Source organism: Vicia villosa, linkage group LG4 (genome assembly GCF_029867415.1).
Source record: "Vicia villosa cultivar HV-30 ecotype Madison, WI linkage group LG4, Vvil1.0, whole genome shotgun sequence".
In the NCBI taxonomy this organism is placed as follows: Eukaryota; Viridiplantae; Streptophyta; class Magnoliopsida; order Fabales; family Fabaceae; genus Vicia; species Vicia villosa.
The window spans coordinates 61,413,416-61,431,914 of record NC_081183.1 but is presented as its reverse complement, the minus strand read 5'-3'; the positions used below and the strand labels follow the sequence as shown (position 1 = coordinate 61,431,914).

The following is an 18,499-nucleotide window of genomic DNA, read 5'->3' as shown; positions in this document are numbered from 1 at the left end:
TTTCCTTTCAACTTCTCAACTCACTGCCATACTTCCTTGTTTAGTTTCTTACACTTTTCACATCTCGCCTCCAACCATAAAAACAACAAGATCTCTCTATCGCCTCCAAAATCCCCCTCAATGTCTCAACAGTCAAACCCTTAATCTCCCTCGAAAATGTCTGCTTCCTCTACTCATGTTCAAGACGCAAAGGATGTCCCCATTAACTCTAATGTGATTCTTGAGGTCACCCCTTTACAGACGGTGACTCCAGACTAATGGCAAATAAGCCAAGGACATCGCATGCACGAAGAACCAAAGAAACAACAAGGAGACCTAAAGGGCCTAATTCTGATCAGACGTCTCAATCATCTGTTCCTCCCTCTAGGGAAGAATTAACTAAAAAAGGCTCTATGTATGCTCACAACGCCATTGCTAAAATTGTTACCCGTATCCTGAATGAGAATCATGTTGTACCTGGGATCTCTGTTCCTTTAAATTCTGTGCTTCCTGAGTCACATGACAATACACATGTTAGTGATAATGCGGGTGACTCTGTCCAAGCAAATGATGATAGGAATACAAATGTTCATGAAGAAGATGTTGATGATGCTGTCAATATAAATGATGTTGTTAATATGGATGTGCATGTGGATGACAATAATAAGAATGATGATGTGGAAGAGACTGTTGGTAAGGACGATGTTATTGCTGATAATGATCACACTAAGGTCCCTGTTGATGTTGTGAATAATGAAGAGGTACCTAGTAATGTTTCTGTTGATAAGGAATAGGGCCGCACTAAAGGTGGTCAAACTGATGAGAAAGAACCTGAAAAGATCCATGTTGATAAAGTAATCAACCTTGATGATCTCTCTGATAATGACTTGGTTGCTTCTATCAATCCAAGCATAGCCAAAAGGCTTATGAGGAGGAAAGGGAAGCAAGTTATGGATGAGGACTCTCTGAAGAAAAAGATTGTGGTTAAGACCACTTCTATTGGACCCAAAAAATCATGGAGCAAAGTGGTGTCTGTAACACCCATATATTTTAATTTTAATTTAATCAGAATTTAAATTAATAATTAGAATTATTTTGAGTTTTATGGGAATTAAATTGGAAAAGAATGGTTTATGGCATTGGGCCATGTGTGATATTAGTAAGGGAGGGGTGTTATGTAGTAAAGCCCTTTATTAATTAAAATGGTATTTTTCATAAAATAATAAGGAAGTTGGAAGAGAAGTGATTGAATGTGAAAAAAAGCTGTGAAGTGGAGAACTCAAAGAACGTGAAAGAGGAACAGAAGGGGGAAGAGACCAAATCAAGAATTTTTGGCTAAGGTAAGGGGGGACTTATCTGATTAACTTCTATTATCAGGTTATAGAATGATAGTACAGAAATAGGTGTATAATTCGTATCAATTGAGCCGTACAATAGATTTGGGGATTTGGGATGTTTTGACGATAATTGCTCATTTTGATGAATTCTAGGATTTTGGTATTGTTATGATGTTAATTGATGCATATTATATGCTATATATGTATTGTAATATGTGTTGTGTGTTATATGTGAAATCTTGTCACTTGAAATCGTTTTAGTACGAATTGGGTGGAAATAGAGATGTTCGGATGCTGTAAATCTGTGTTTTGGGGGCTGCATGTACGAGGTAACCGGTTACCTGGGGAGTGGTAACCGATTACCTGAGTTACGTCAACGAAGGAGTGCTATTCGTTGTGAAGTAATCAGTTACTGGGAGTGAGGTAACCGGTTACCACTGTTTGAAAATGTGTTATTGTTGCTGTCTAGGAGGCAGTAACCAGTTACTTGGATTGAGGTAACCTGTTACCGCTGTTAAAAACAGAATCCTGGGTTACTTGAGATGCAGTAACCGGTTACTGGGATTGAGGTAACCAGTTACCGTTGTTTGTTTTTGAAAAATAATTGTTTTATAAAATTCATAACTTTTGAACCGTTGGCCTGTTTTGAGTGTCGTTTCGAGTATGATGAACCTTATGAAATAACCGTGTGTTTAGATGATGTGTTGTGAACATATATGATAAGATGTGACAATACATGCTATGTTTTAAACATGATTCGTATGATGATTTGATTGATTGTGTGATGGAGCTTATGAGATATTTCATGTGATGATATGAGTATGATGTGAATATTTTGTTTGTTTGATGGATGATATATTATTGACATATATGATGAGATGTGACAATATGAGATATGTTGATTGATGTGAATACATGTATATTCTTATTATTGATGATGATGATTGGTATAAATATATGTATGTTCGGTAATGATGGTGATGATGATTGATTTGTGATGAATGATGCTGATACATATACATGTTTTTGATGATGATGATGATGGTAAGAGTATGAGACGATGTTGTTCATCGGATCGAAGATGTAATAAGTATGTTATATGTGTGCATTCATTCATAAATCATTGTTGAGGGTATCCAGATGATGTGTTGGAGCAATGAAGGGCATAATTCCCATTGTGTGGAATTTATGCTGGCAGGGCCGTATCTTGATGATGTTGGATCGGTCAGTGGGTTATTCCCATTGATGATGTTGGTACCACATGCATGGTGTCAGTTGCATTCATATGCATGATTTTTATAACATGATTGGATGCTTTTCCAGTGTTATGATTTTGATGATGTGTAGGTTGTTATGATGATGAAACTTGTCTGAATATCTAAATATAATACAATTAGGTGAATAATGTAACTATGATGTGTTATTATTTATGACTCAATAACATTTCTTAATTGTGAATGAGACTCACCCTTACTGTTGACATTTTCAGATTGGCGAGTAGCGGCTTTTGGCATTGGTGAGGATAGCTCATAGGCCAGTTTGTTTAAGTATAGTGTCGGTGTAATGCTCGTATGTTGTAACACTGGGGAACGCTAGTTTAGAGTCTATGATGATACTCTATTATGTTGCTATTTTATTAATTTTGTGGGATATTGCATAGATGATGTTATGCTTATCCGTATGATGAATATTCTGCTGGGTAGAAACATGATTATGATAATGTGATAATTTTTTCCTAAGTGTAGTAGCATGACAAATGACTTATGATAAATTGGTTTAAATGGAATTGTGGCACCCATGTTTTTATTATTTACTCTAAATTTTTATATAAATGTCGCGGGGTTTAGAAGGGTGTTACAGTGCCTAAGAAGAGAAAGGCTAGAATCATTGCTGAGAATGAGTCAGATTCTAATGTTGTTGTGGATGTCAATGGCATCCATCCCAAGAAGAAGGTCTCTACTAGCAAGCTTGCTGCTAGTGTACCTGAAGTGCCTATTGACAATATTTCTTTTCACTATCCATCCAGTGTAATCAGATAGAAATTTGTCTATCAGAAAAAACTGTCCTTAGAAAGGGAGCTTGCTCATAATGCTTTTGCGTGTGAAGAGATTGTGAATCTCATTCATGAAGCTGGACTGATAAAAAATGTGACTCAATTCTCTAAGTGTTATGAAGTTCTTGTGAAGAAGTTCATTGGGAACTTACATGAAGATTGTGGAAATAAGAAAGCTAAGGATTACTTGAAAGTGTTTGTCAGGAAAAATTGTGTTAACTTCTCCCCTACTGTGATCAACAAATTTCTGGAAAGATCCAATGAAGCTCAAACGGAGCTGGAAGTGTCTGATAATCAAACGTGCAAAGTAATTACTGCTGGACAAGTAAAGACATGGCCTGTGAAAGGAAAGCTAAATGCTAGCAAGCTAAGTGTGAAGTATGTTATAATTCACAGGAATGGAGCTGCCAACTTGGTTTGACTATGGAACTTATATTTTTGAGCAAACTTTAAAGCATGCTGGTAGCTATAGTGTTAAAGGCCCCATTGCCTTCCCTTCCCTCTTATTTGTGAAATCATCTTGAATCAATTTCCTAATATCCTGAATGACAAAGATTCTGTGTGCAAAAGAGCAAGTCCTTTTCTCTTTCATCATAAGCTCTTTCAAGGAACACATGTTCGTGACGTTGTCACAACATCAGCTGGAACATCCAAAGACAACACAACTACAAGTAAAGCTGCTATGATTGCAATGCTTAGGGAAACATGTAAGGAGCTAGAGTCCAGAAGACTGGCTCTTGAAAAATTGATCAGCTCCCTTGAGATGGATGAAGGAGCTAAATATGTTGAAACTGATATGGATGAACGGGATGAAGAGAATGGTGAATCAGATAGCGAGATTGAGAAAGAAGCCAGTCCTGATGATGGCACTAATGAAGATGTTGAACTCAGCAGCTCTGAGTCTGAAGACTGAAGCAGTTGTGTATGGTGATTTGTTCTATTTTGTTGTTTTATTTTGATTTGTTCTATTGCAGGTTGCTTTGGAAACATTTCTGGCAAAAAGGGGGAGTAGAGGTAGAAGTGTAATGTCACCCCAGGACAACTAATTTGTGTTGGACAACTAATTTGTTTTGGTTTTATTCTAGAGGGAGTTTATGTTTGTAGTTGGTATGTGTGATGGTATAATTTGGTAAGTTGTATTAGCTACTCATGCGGGTGTGATGTGTGCTCTAGTTGTATGTTGTTTGTTGTGTGTTTATTTTTTTCTGCTGCAAAGAATCTCTGATATTGTGGTGACAGGTTGTTTTAGCCAAAAATTTGCCAAAGGGGGAGATTGTAGATGCTTTTAAATTGGCTGCATTTTATGGTAAAATATTCATGTTGTATGTGTTGTCTTGAATAATGTCATGACACACTGTGTGTGTGGAATTGTGCGGGATTGTATGGTTGAGCTAGTACAGGTTTTCGTTAGATGTCATGCTCGATGTCATGACATCTGTGTCTGACAACAGTAGCTGTTACTTTTTAGTTGTGATGTTTCCTCATTTATCTCAGGCTACTATTTAGGAAACATTTTATTGTGTGCTGTATGATTTGTGCTAAAATATCTCGGACTACAACTTATGAGAACACCCTGATGATGTGGAAATTAGGTTAACTTGGTTAACCCTAATTTATGTTTGGAAGGCCCATGGCCCAGGTCATGTTGCCTGCTGACTATAAGAAGACTGCAAATCCTACTTTCAGAGGTAGAGTTTTTGAGCGTGAAGATCATTATACTCTCTGTGTTTCCGCCATGTGTGTTTTTCTTGTTACTTGTGATCCAAGCAATTATCACGTAGATGATTGTTTTGGAGTAGGGTGTTTTTAAGTTTTTGTACTTTGTCACTCTAAGCTTTGTACTTTGTCACTCTAAGCTTTAACGTCTGTTTGTAATCACTATTGTGATTGAGGGGGGTGAGTGGAGATACTCAAGTCTAGGAATAGATTGGAATTACATTGGGTAGGTCTTAAGTGAGGAGTTGTAAATGGGGGAGTTTAACTCTGAATTAATAATGCTTATATTGGATTTCCTCCTTGGCTTGTTAGCCCCCAAAGTAGGTATTGTTGTATACCGAACTGGGTGAACAATTTGTTGTGTTCTTTACTGTTTAAATGCACTTCTGTTTTAACGTTTTATTTTGTGTGATTGTGGATGTCATAACATCCAGTACGACATCGCGTGTTAGTTACCAGAATGCGAAGATACCAAGAGCCGAAGTTGCGGCTGGTGCAAATTCTAGAAGCCAAAGAGGATGTATGTTGCAAATGCTAAAGCTTCAATGCTATAACAATGCGAAGATACCAAAGCTCAATCATTGAAGATCAAGAAGCTAAAGCCGAAGAGGACAAGAAAAGGAAGAGAATATTACTACAAGATGTAACTCAACATTCATCATAAACATCTCATAATATTTTGAGTAATATGCTTTTAAGAAGAAACTTTGTAAACACAACTGATACTCAAAATATTACGAGATGTTTATGATGAATGTTAAGTTGTAAACCCTGAATCTTGTAGTAATATTCTCTTCTTTTTCTTGTCCACTTCGGCTTTAGCTTGAGTGACTAGTCTTAATCTGTATACTTAAAAAGACAGTGACTGATGGTCATCGTGGGAAATCTTCTTTAAGGGACCAGTTGGGTCAAAATTCTTAAAGGAGTAGTTGATCGTTATATCTCTTAAGGGACCAGTTGGGTCAGAATTTTTAAGCGATGACTAACAGATTGATCAACGTGCTTTGGGAAAATCTTCTTTAGGGGACCAGTTGGGTCAGAATTCTTAAGGAACTCGTTGATTTTTATATCTCTTAGGGGACAATTGGGTCAGAATTCTTAAGGGATCACTAATAGGGTTGGTCAATATTTTGTTGTTAGTCACGGGAAATTGGCCCGTGCAATTGTAATCATTTCTATGATTAGTAGATTAAGTCCTTTTCTAAGGAAAGATCACCTTGACGAGTGGACAAGACTAACCTTTTCTAAGGGGAACTTGGATAACTGAATGTGTCATCTTTCTATTTCTTGCATGTGTTAATGTTTATCTAAAAGAATAATTTTTCTAAGAAGGGAACACCCAATTCAACCCCCCCTTCTTGTGTTTTTCTCTACCTTCATTTACTTCATGAGAACAAATTACAGTTTATGGAGTCAGGCTCCAAGTAACTCAATAGACCCTAATAAATTAAAATAACACCTAATAATATTATATTTTCAACAAACTTACTAAGATTTACTTTAAAATAAACCACTAAAACTATTTATGAATTATAAGAATTCCTAGAAATTTAAAGTAATGTAGTAATGACCTAGGAAATTCAAAAGACCAAGGTAAAGGCTGATTTATAAGCCATAAACTATGCACCACATAATTCTAATTAAGATCGAGATTCGAGATAGTGCTAGGTAATAAATCAACCACTAGTGGAATTAATCTCCACATAATTGACTAATACATTACATCAGTCCTTTCCAACCAATTTTCGTGTAATAAATAATCTTAATTTCGTCTTGACTCCAAAAGATGAATTATATATAATTTTCTTAGATTTTCGACGCATTAAAGATCATGTCAATCGGATACCTAAAAATTTAGATATGGCCAAAATAAGGAAGTCGGGCCAACAAATATGAAAATACTTAATTATTATAAAATAAAACCATAAATGAAATAAAATATTCATTGTATTTGGAACTTTTTTTGTATGTTTCCATCCACGTGCTTAGTGAACTCATGATCTCATCACCTTGTGTTTTATGAGTCAAATTGCTTCATAATTCATCACTGATCATATTTAAATTTAGAACGCTTCTATTTTTGCCAATTAAGTGGATTAAGTTTATAAAAAAATATATGACTAAATTGCACAATCATATTTCAAATGACCATGTTCTAGCTCATGTGCCAACTTGTACATGAAGCTTTATGATCCCATTTTTTTTACAATGTACTTCCTTCATGTAAATGAGTACAATGTGTCAAGAAAGGTTGCATTTGGATGCTTGTGGAAAAATTTATGGCATCTAAAAATTGGTACAAAAGCAATGCTTAGAACTCAGAATTTTTCTAAGTACAAAATGATCTATAATATTCTCAGATCTTTCATGGCCTTCCAAGCACTTTTAGACTTTTATCCTTGAAGAAAACTTGTTCAGAACATCATGAATGACATTATGCAAAAAGAATCACTCAAAATGTTGAATATTGAAGGAGTTGTGATCATGGAAAGTTGCGCAAAATTCACTTGAATCCACAAAATGACCTATAATATTTCTCCATCTTTGATGATTTTCCATGCATAATTAGCTCTTTACTTATGAGGAAGAGTTATTCAGGATGTCAAAGAGAGTAATTTGCAAAAATAAGCACTAAAAATTGTTGAACCATGTGCAAGTTGTGATACTTTGAACTTATGCTTGAAAATATTGACTTTTAGGTCAAACTTTCTTGATCAAACTTGAATCTTTTGAACTTTTATTTCCATCCAAGATACATTGATGCACATATGAAATATTTTTGATGTATTCTTGATTGAGCTTTAACTAAATGTGGCTAAAGCTTGAGGTTGTTTGATGATGAAGGCATGGAAATAAACACATGAACCTTGACTTTCTTGAGGAATAATCAATTAAATATTTGGGCACTTCTTGATCAATTGAGATTGGATGATGCTTGAAGATGATATGACCTAATATTATAGGTAAATCCTTGATGAATAAGCCTTGAGAATCAATGTTGACCACACTTGATCACACTGAATTGCACCATATAATTGACTCGATTTGCACATGTTTTCCATTATTTTTTAGGTTATTTTCCTGTGTTATGTTTGTTCTTAGCTCATTTGCAGGTAAAGTCTCTCTTATTCACTCTTCTGAAGAAAATAAGCGTAAAAGCCAGAAAAATCGGGATTTCAAGTCGTTTTAAACACATGGCGTCCAGCTCAGCGCCCGTTGAAGAGAGCGTGGTAACGTGTCTTGCTTTGTCTAGAGGGGTAACTGCCACGTTCCCATGATCTCCACCTTGGCATGCTCTGCGACCGCCGACCCCCCCTCCCCTCCGCGAGCGCGGTCTTTGTAAAATGTTTCCCTCTCAGAAGGAGTTGAGGGGCACTTGTGTCTTTACGCACCCCAAGAAACCTCTATAAATAGGAACCTTATTTCGTTTTTTCATCCAACTTAGTCTACAACACTAAGCCTATAACTTACCTCTGTAAAAGCAATAATTTGCTACATCAGAGGATTATTGCGCCATAGTTTGATTAGGTTGGAGCATTTTATTTCCTTGCCATTTACTTCAAGTACTTTACTTTCCGCTTGTAACAGATTTAAAGACTTCGATTAGAGCAGGTTTTTAATTTATTTCGCATTTACACTTTATGTACTTTGCCTTTACTTTCTGTCTATTTACCGCACTTATTTATCGCGCACTTGCTTTACATTACTTTATTTCCCGCACTCGCATTTAATTACCATGTCTACATGCTTTCATATGCTTGCTTTTATTTTCATGTCTGGCTAAATTTTTAAGGGTTAGAATGTAAGGATCGTTGTCATGATTATGTTCCAAATGTTATATTAATAGAAATACTATTGGGGATGTTTTAACTTTTAATTCAAGTTTGTGGTACTTAAAATGTTTATGGGTAAGATCGAAAGTCGCCCATACTTAAGATTTAACTTAATTAGTTTTTAACCGAACAAAAAGGGCGAAAGCAGTTTGTTCAGTTAATTAAACATCTTTAACAAATTTTTAGAAAACAATTTTGAAACTATTTTCGGACGCGTTTATAGGTTTGAACTCCGATCCTTGGCCTAAAAGCCAAGAATCTCTTTAAGTTAATATTTCCAAGTTAAAATCACTTTTCCACTAAGACAAGTAACTAATTTCTTAAAAATAGGTTTACTACTTTAAGGTTTGAGGCACCTTTTATAAGTGACAATAAAAGGATAGGATTAAAGAGTAAACTCGGATCTTAGTACGCGAAAGCGACAAGTTCCCGTTAAATTGGTCCTTTTCTTTAAGTAGAAAATATTGCCCCATAAGTAGTTTTACCAACATACAACTGGAACATTGTCCGAATTACGTGAATCACATTCGAACTTGTTGCTTTTATCTGCTATTTACTTTATTCTTTTACTTTCTTGCACTGCACACATCTCAACTATTTTCATCCGCCTTAGATAAGCACCTTAGCAATAGAGTTGATAGATTGACGATTGGCCTCTGTGGATCGATAGTCTTTTATATTACTTCGATAGGATGTGCACTTGCAGTTTTATTTTAGACTCTATATACAGACCCATCAACATTCTTGACTTTGAATAGATAAAACCCTGGCTGAGGGAACTTACTTGATCCACTTTGGTCACACTTGTTGTAACACCCTTCTAAACCCCACGAATATTCATGTAATATTTAAAATTTAAATCAGAGTAATTCATAAAAAGGGTGCAACATTTCTTCATAAAACGTCTTAATAAAAACATCCTGCTCCGTAACACGGGTTCTCAAAATGTATACTTCAACATCTCAGAGAAATAATTTATTCAAAAACATCTTTATTAAAATACTTCAATTTAAAATGTATCGTCAACTTCATAATTCATAAATCTTGTTTAAATCATTTTTAAAACAAGATAAAACACTTCAAATACATCATCATCAACATATAATTTAATTCAAATGATCCCCAACGACCCGATGTTACATCTATCAGAGCAAGACCCTCTTCACTACGAAATAATAACTAGACTTCGCCAAGAACTATCTCAAACTTCCACTATTATTCTTGAGTACCTGCCCATTTCCCATGGTAGGGGAAATATCAGCAGAAAGGGTGAGAAATCACAATCATTATAAAAAGTGTAAGGAATAAATATAGTAGGACATCAGTATACTCATATAACTCACTTATCAATACACATATCAACATTTACAACATGATCACTAGAATCAACCTAATCAACATAACCAACTTCAACTATAAAATCATTATAAACACCTTCATCAACTTCAACAAATATACACAACATATTCAACTTCTTCAACATCAACATAATCATATAAGCGACTTCATCAACATAAACCACAGAAAAAAACTTTATCGACTTAATCAACATAAAACAACTTCATCAGCTTAATCAACATGAACAACTTAATCAACATGAACGACTTAATTACTTCAACAAACCCAGTCAACATAAACATCATAAATAATGCGACACAACATGCGACTCAACTATGCATATGCATGTGGTACCATCGGAGTAAAACTCCCAACTTAAACATATGCCAGGTTATCGAGGCATTTTCAACTTAATCAGGTACCATCAAGGCCAACTTAATCGGATGCCATCAAGGCCAACTTAAACAATGCAATGTATGCGACATTATGAATGACATACAATCAATAATATCAACAACAACAAATGCAAATCAGAACAACATAGTCAACATTTCAACTTTGGCTATTTAAGCCTCCAACCAAAACTTGCCCATAATTAGGAAAAACAACATATTCAACGTACGAGAAAATCCACACATTCCCAAAACTTAAGTAAAATTACGCACGGAAAGTTGTATCGATTTATCAAAAGCTATGCTACTGGTTTTGAAAATAGTTTTACAAGATAGAAAATAACTTTAGCTTTCCAATGGTCCAAACAGCGTGTCAAACGGACACCCGAGTCAAAAGTTACGAGTTTTGTAAGTTTTCGGAAAGCGCAAACACCAATAGCATACACTGACACAATAAAACCCCATTACACACCAATTAAATTTATTTCAAGAACATGAAACTATTTTTATAAGAAAATAAACATTATTAGCGTCCTAGCGCTTCGAACAGGGACTCAAACAGACTTACAGATCAAAAGATATGAATTTTTGAAGTTTTCCCCAAAACCAGATTTTGCCCAGGAACAGCTACGGGTTTTATGCCTCTTTCCATTAAAATTCAACCAATTCAATTATTTTTCATGAAACAAACACATATTCATTCATACCTAACTTATAGTAGTGAATTGAAACCCTAAAACATGAAGTTTAACACATTGATTTTGATCCCATTTCTCAAACCCCAACATGCCAAATCCCTATAACTCAACCCAAAATTCCCTAAATCATATCAAATCAAGTTTATCTATTGAACCAATTCCATACACAGATTATACAACAATCCAAACAAGATTATAACATCAATTATGATTAATTTTCACAAATTAACTCAAAACAACAAACAACCAAAACCTAACCACAAAATCCACAACTATCTAAACCTTATACCAATTATAAAATCAAGATAACTCCCCATTACCTTAGATTGATGAGCTTTTTCCTCTTCCCCAATGGGTTCCTCCCTTCTTCTTGCCCTAGCATCTTCTCCCTTTTGCTCTCACTTTCACATATGATTAAAGTCCCTCGTTATGGATTACCTCTTTTACCCTCACTTACTCTTCTACAATTAGCTATTTTGCCCTTATTATCTCTAACACCAATAATACTTCATTTTAATAATTAAAATTAATTATAAATAATTATCTTAATTATCTAAAATCATTTAAATATTCCTCATAATTATTTCACCAATAATTCACGATTAACACAATAATTAAGCCCACTAAATAAATAGTCTCATATAATTATAATATTATTAATAATATTATTTCTACAACTTAATTAATTAATATTCTCCAAAAATTAATATTATTTCTAATATTAATTTCTGCCGACTAAATCAACTATTCACCCGATTATCATCTTATCATCTCAAACAACATATTCAACATATTCAACAATTATTCGGGAAATACTTAATAATATTTCAATTATATTATTTCTAATATAATTCTACGACTAAACCAACTTAAATACCGACTTAGCAACTTAAATCACCGCAACACAATATCAGCCAATAAATCACGAATAAATAATTAAATATTTAATTCAATAAATAGTCCAATATAATGATATTATTTCTAATATTATTCCTCCGATTAAACCGACTAGTTACTCGACTATCAACTTAATAGTTCCAATCAACATATTAATCCAATTACGTCTCTTAGAATAATACTGAACTCTCAACTTCGACTAATTCCAACAAATAAATCCTTAATTAACTTAATTAAATAATTAATTAAATTCGGGGCGTTATAACTCTCCCCCACTTAGGATATTTTCGTCCTCGAAAATCTATCCGACACAACCACCTTAACTTCGCTTCCAACTCTCTGATCCTCAGTTGCGTTTGGCAACACTCCGACCTTTTTACTTTTCCAATACTACAGCAACTCAACATGGTTTTAAATCCAATACGCACATACTAATTATTTCAACATAATTACAACGATGACTACTTCCAAATATTGCATGAGATATTCATATACTTCCATGAATTCCCAATTGTCATAAAACATAACTACAACTTTACCATCTTGTAATAACACATTCCTCCACAATCTTCTTAAACACATAACAACAGTACAACCACATGTGGTACATGGGTCCAACTAATTCTAACAAGATAACTCAACTTCTTCACTACCAACTAATTCAACATACCAAACCATCGATTCCTACTTATATTGACATAGTGCTCCTTAAATTCTTGTCTGAATCAACACAACCAAGTAACTCATCTTTTTCCAACCAAAATCGCACTTTAATAAACCAACTTAAAATTTCACTTCTTTTTTAATAATCACAACTCAACTTTCAAATATTCTACGCGCTCTTCTTCTGATTTTATAACAACTCAAAACATTTGCAACAAACACCAGTTCCAACTCATCCAAACAAATATGGATGATATATTTCATACTCCATACATACACCTTAAGGCATACTAGCCACTCGCTTCATCATAAACAACGACTCAAGTTATCCAAAACTCGACTGTGAGTCTCCATACTACTCATCAATCCAATCGCAACCTCATGCTATCATTCTTAAATTCAACTAATATGCTTAAATATGAATTTGCATCGACAAATCAAACAATACTCAAGCGCTCGGCTTGACTTCAACCAATTCAACGTACATGCTATACTAGTTGGCATGACACATTTATCCATCAATTATGATTCTGTCTACTATCAACAATAGATTAAGGGTTATCAGTTCCTCAATTTGTCAATAGACATTCGACAACCATAAAAGTGGCATAAATCATCATTATCCAACGACAATAGTGTACTTCAACTTGTGCCCAAAGTCCGTAAGCATAATGCTCCGCCAACTCTGTAAGGCTTACCAACGTCTTCTTAGTCTCCTTAATTCTGGCTTTGTCAATGATACAAAATGTTCAAAATCCATTACATGTTCTCCTATTCACACTCGTAGCACAACCCAATTATTAAATACCTTTCCAACATCGGAATCGCCACTACCTCAAGTACAATTCAAATCGGTTCGCTTCAATTACAACTTTCATCCAAGTTAAAATTTTAACAACACTAATCAAACATTCGTTTTTCTCTCAATGCTACCATCACATAACAGCGTCACTTTAATCATCCCCATTCGACGTAAATTGAATCTCTATGTATCCTCCGATACCGTTACATTCTTACAAATACCAGCATTTTATTCCTTATCTATATTTCGCACTTGGCTTCATCTTTCTCAAATTTTCAGCAATAGTCGCTCAACTTTGAACACATTTTTCTCTTCCAATACAGACCTCCCATTCACAAAATCATATTCCAAAATGAAGAGAATTTTGTGTAGATTTCAGAACTTTAAGAATTGCTCAAATCCGATTTACGAGTAAAAAGTTATCAGCCTTGCAATGAGACTGGTCCAGAATTCCCGTATGCAGAATTTTCCAAAAATCACTACAAGAAAATGGTGATTTAGCTTCAGCGAATTAGCGTCGGTCCCGACTCCGACGCTAATTGCGTTGCTTTTGCGTCCTACTAAGCCGATGCTAAAAGGGTTAAAGCACTTGTTTTTTATTTTTATTTAAGCATTAATATTAGTGTCGGCCAAAACCGACGCTAAATTTGGTGTGAAAGTTTTTCGTTTCCCCCCATTTATTCCCCCCAATTTTTTGCCTCATTTTTAAATGGTCTGAATTTTTTGTATAATTAGCGTCAGCTTTGACCGTCGCTAATGCTTTTCCCATCTATTTTATTTTCCTCTTTTTTAATGTAGTTAATTATTTATTTTTAACCTTGGCGAAGGCTTTGTTCGACGCTATTTTTAGTGCAAAAATTTTTTCTTTTCCCTCTCAATTTTCATTTGCCTCCTTTTTTTAATAAGTAAAATAAAATAAATACTAAATTAATAAAATAAAATAAAAATTAAAACTATAAACCTTTTAGTCGCAGTCTCAGCTCTCAAATAATAAAGCAAAATAAAAACAAATCAAAAAAAGAACCCTAAGTCTCAGTCTCAGCTCTCAAATACGCTAAACCTAGTCTCTCAGTCTCCCAATCTCAAATGCGAACCCTAAGTCTCAGCTGCTCAATCTCCATTTTCGACATCATCGTTTCTTCTCTTAATCCATCGAATACGTCAGTTACGGCGGCGAACACTCCTCCCTCTCCTCATGAACCTCGTCGACGAAGAAGAACTTCAGCTTGACTTATCGTTACTTCGTCTATCTATGGCCTCATCTTTCTTTCATGGTTCCAAATTTCTCATCTTTTCACTTTTTGTTTTCTGTATCATTTCTCAATTTGTCATTAATCACTTCGATTTTTGTGGTTTTTGTTCTAGGCGTTTCATAAGGGTAGGTGTGTAGGTACGGTGGTTTATAAAATTGGAAAGCATCGTAACACTTTTAGAGGTTACATTACCATGCTTGTTGTTATCTAACCCTACAGAAGAATAGGCATTGGTAAAAATTCAGTTTTTATTGGAGGGTTTATCATGAGGAATTCTAGAAAATTGTTAAGTTATTTTTCTTTTGTTTATGATTGTTGAATTTTTGGTTTTGATTGGTTTTTATGCAGCTACAGAACTTGTTACTAGGTCTATCACGATGATGATGGAATCTGGTTGTGATGAGGTATGTATAGTTCTATGTGATTACAAAACGCATCGGGGTAACTTGTTTTGTAAGCATTTATAGAAAATAAAATTGATTGCTTTCCTTCGATTGTTTTAATTTTTTGAATCTGCGTTAGATGGCCTGCTTCCTGTTGCATTTTCTTGAATGATTTTCCATTCGTTGTATACACATGTCATTTCAATTGGGCGATTCGTTGTTTCGATTCGTCGTTTCGGTTTGTTCTTTGTTATGGCTGAATAAATTTGAATAATGTTTAGTTTAAATTGTTGATTCTGTTTATCCTATTCATATATAACCTGATTTAAGTTATATTTGTTGGTCAGAATATTTTGGCTTAAATTACTTTCATTTGTTATGTCATACTGGTTTTAGAATACTTGGTTAAATTATTTTGGCTTAATATTGTCGGCTTAGCTAATGAGATTCTATTGATTATTCGGCTAGAAAATAGGAAACAGAGAAGCTAAAATCTACTTTGTAAAAAGAAGTTTTGAAGATTGAAGTAATTACTCAGTGCTCACTCTACTTAGCATGGGTATTGTTGCTTTCTTATTTATATTTTACCTTTTTTCCAAGTTATCATAGATGGGTGGCACTACATTTGTTCTAAATCTTAGGATTAGCTTTTACTAAGGGTTTCTATAAGATGTAATGGAGTTTGATGGTTGGATATTAAGATTCCTTTAACATAATAATTCAAATAAATAACAATGATTTTGTATATCATATAGTTTGTTTGATATGTCATGTAATAGTTTGTTTTAAATATGAAAAAAAGGTTGTAGCTATTTATGACACTTTTATTGGCATTCTTAATAATCTTATGAGACTAGTTTCACGGCCTTTCGGGAAAGTCGCTTGAAAGTGGCAGCGGTGGAAAATCTTAAAGTTGCAACGCTGTCATTGTTGGAGAACTTTGTTTTTAACATTGATAACCCAAGATCCTTGGTGGTAACTAATGTGGTAGGTCCTGTTGGTTTTATATTTAGGAAGTTACTGATTTCACTTGCTTGAAGTTGCTGGTTTTATTTATACATATTGTATAATTTATAATTTGTTTTAACTTTTTTGTAGGGAGGTAAACTCCAACAACCACATTAGTACAAGAGTCACAATTATTATGACTTACCCAGTGTAGTTCTTGATCCCCTTTTCATATTATGAGCTTTTATTTTACTATGTATACATGGTAATTCTACCTTCCTATTTTTTAGGTACTTCATGCAGTTTAGTTCATTAGAGGTCACCTAATTTATGATAAGGTTAGTTTCTTGATCTAGCTCATAAGGGGCCATCTAATTTATGATAAGTTTGGTTTATTGGTCTAGCCTGTCTACTAGTGGTACCAATATGTTTAAGCTTCAAACAAATATTATTCTGTGCACTGGTTGTATGAATGTGGTGTTTAAAAAAATAATAAATCACTACTATTTAACCTATATTCTAGTCCTAGAAAGAGTAAATGATACTGAACTCTTTTTTGTTTTTTAATATAATCAGTTTTAACTTAAGAATGTAATATTTTAGCATATAACTGAAATTGCTGAATGTTTTTGTTATCTAAAGAGAACAACGGGAGTATGGAATGTAGAAGTGTATCCTAAGATAGAGCTTCATAGTTAGAACTAGTGAAAGCACAAACAGTACTATATATAATGCGAGAAATTTTGCCGACGGTGAATTGGAAAAAATTGTTTTCTGCATTTGATTCACTACAATTAAATGTAAACATATTTGTACATATTTATTTTTAAATTTTTAGTATTGATAAGCAGACATGTTAGTTTTATATGTTCTTTAACTTTTCCTCTTATAGATTTAAGAAGAATGCATTGGCATATATATGTTATATGTACTTGAAGACTAAAACTAGAGAACAATTAATAATCTATTCTAAGTAGTAATGCACTGATTAACCTCATCAATTGTTCTTGGTGTTGGTCTTAGTAATTGTTATTTCAAATGTTACTTAATTTTCTAAGTAAGCAAATTGTTTACTCTGATTAATCTCATCATTGCAGAGACCTCAGAAACGGTTATTTTGCAGACCACAAACGATTAAAATAAATGCATTTAATAATAGTTTTAAAAAATCTTATATTTAGAGATAATTTTTAAATGAAACTTATTTAGGAGAATTACTAAAAAGTTATTGTGTTCATTGCATCATAGAAGTAATTATGAGTTTTTAGATAGTGAGTGAGTGTGGGTGGAGAATTTTATAAAGGGAATTTTATAAACAAGTGTACCATTAGTCAACATTCCAATCATATTTATTCAAGTGATTAAGTCATTTAATCATAGATTTTGTTAGTTAATATTATTTTAAGTTATCTAATTTTGTTCTCCATACATGATCTTTCAGGTTTCTCTATTATTTGAGGATGTAGATTACTCGTATATGGATGGATCAACAAAACTACAATTTTGGAAAGAAGTTTTTAGAGTTTTTGGATGGATCAACAAAGCTACAATTTTGAAAAGAAGTTGTCTGGGTAAAACGCGGGGACGGTGTTATGCTATGATACTTCTCAATTTTGTTTTGTCTCTTCTAAGTTTTTACTTTGACTGTTCTCTTAAAATATATGTTTTTAGATATAACTGCAATTTTTTATGTATGGATCGTGTATGCATTTACAAATGCAACATTCGTTGGATATTCATAAATAGGTTCTGGTGTGTCATAAAAAGAGAAATTAAAAGTAGGGTTTGTTTGAAACAGGGATATGAACGTCTTTAAAATGGGAAATTTTTTTAAAAAAATATTAATTATAGCGTCGGCCAAAGCCGTCGCTAAATTAAACGAACGAGACTTGTAATATGCTAGCGTTGCATTTGACCGACGCTAGGGTATGACGTGTAAAACATAGTAATTGCGCAAGCCAAGCATATGTAAGCACGTGTACACGCTAGCGTTGCCTGTGGCCGACGCAAAACCTGCAATAGTGTTGCTTTTCAACCATATTTTAGCGTCACACTAGTGTTTCTTATAGCCGACGCTAGGCTTAGCGTCGGCTGGACGCTATGCTTAGCTTCGAGCTTTGGAGCGTCCGCTACGACACCGACGCTAAGCCGACGCTAACAGTGATTAGCGTCGGTTTTTTTGTCTTTTAGCGATGGTTTATGGCCGA

The 18,499-nt window shown here is 34.0% G+C and overlaps 1 protein-coding gene and 1 long non-coding RNA gene across 3 annotated transcripts; both read left to right on the top strand.

Moving 5' to 3' along the window:
- The first annotated feature begins 257 nt into the window (after positions 1–257).
- Positions 258–4,282, top strand: LOC131597274 (uncharacterized). The gene is made up of 5 exons (XM_058869981.1): positions 258–710; positions 774–1,013; positions 3,164–3,295; positions 3,371–3,747; positions 3,940–4,282. The coding sequence occupies exons 1-5, from the start codon at positions 258–260 to the stop codon at positions 4,280–4,282; spliced, it is 1,545 nt and encodes a 514-aa protein (XP_058725964.1).
- Positions 4,283–14,750: 10,468 nt separating this feature from the next.
- LOC131599207 (uncharacterized) lies at positions 14,751–18,020 on the top strand. Of its 2 annotated transcripts, XR_009282629.1 has the most exons (5): positions 14,751–14,982; positions 15,074–15,194; positions 15,310–16,331; positions 16,443–16,630; positions 17,734–18,020. It is a non-coding gene; the product is annotated as an uncharacterized LOC131599207 (long non-coding RNA). The 2 variants fall into 2 exon arrangements; XR_009282628.1 differs by lacking the exon at positions 17,734–18,020 and having other exon boundaries at positions 16,443–16,999.
- The last annotated feature ends 479 nt before the right edge of the window (positions 18,021–18,499 follow it).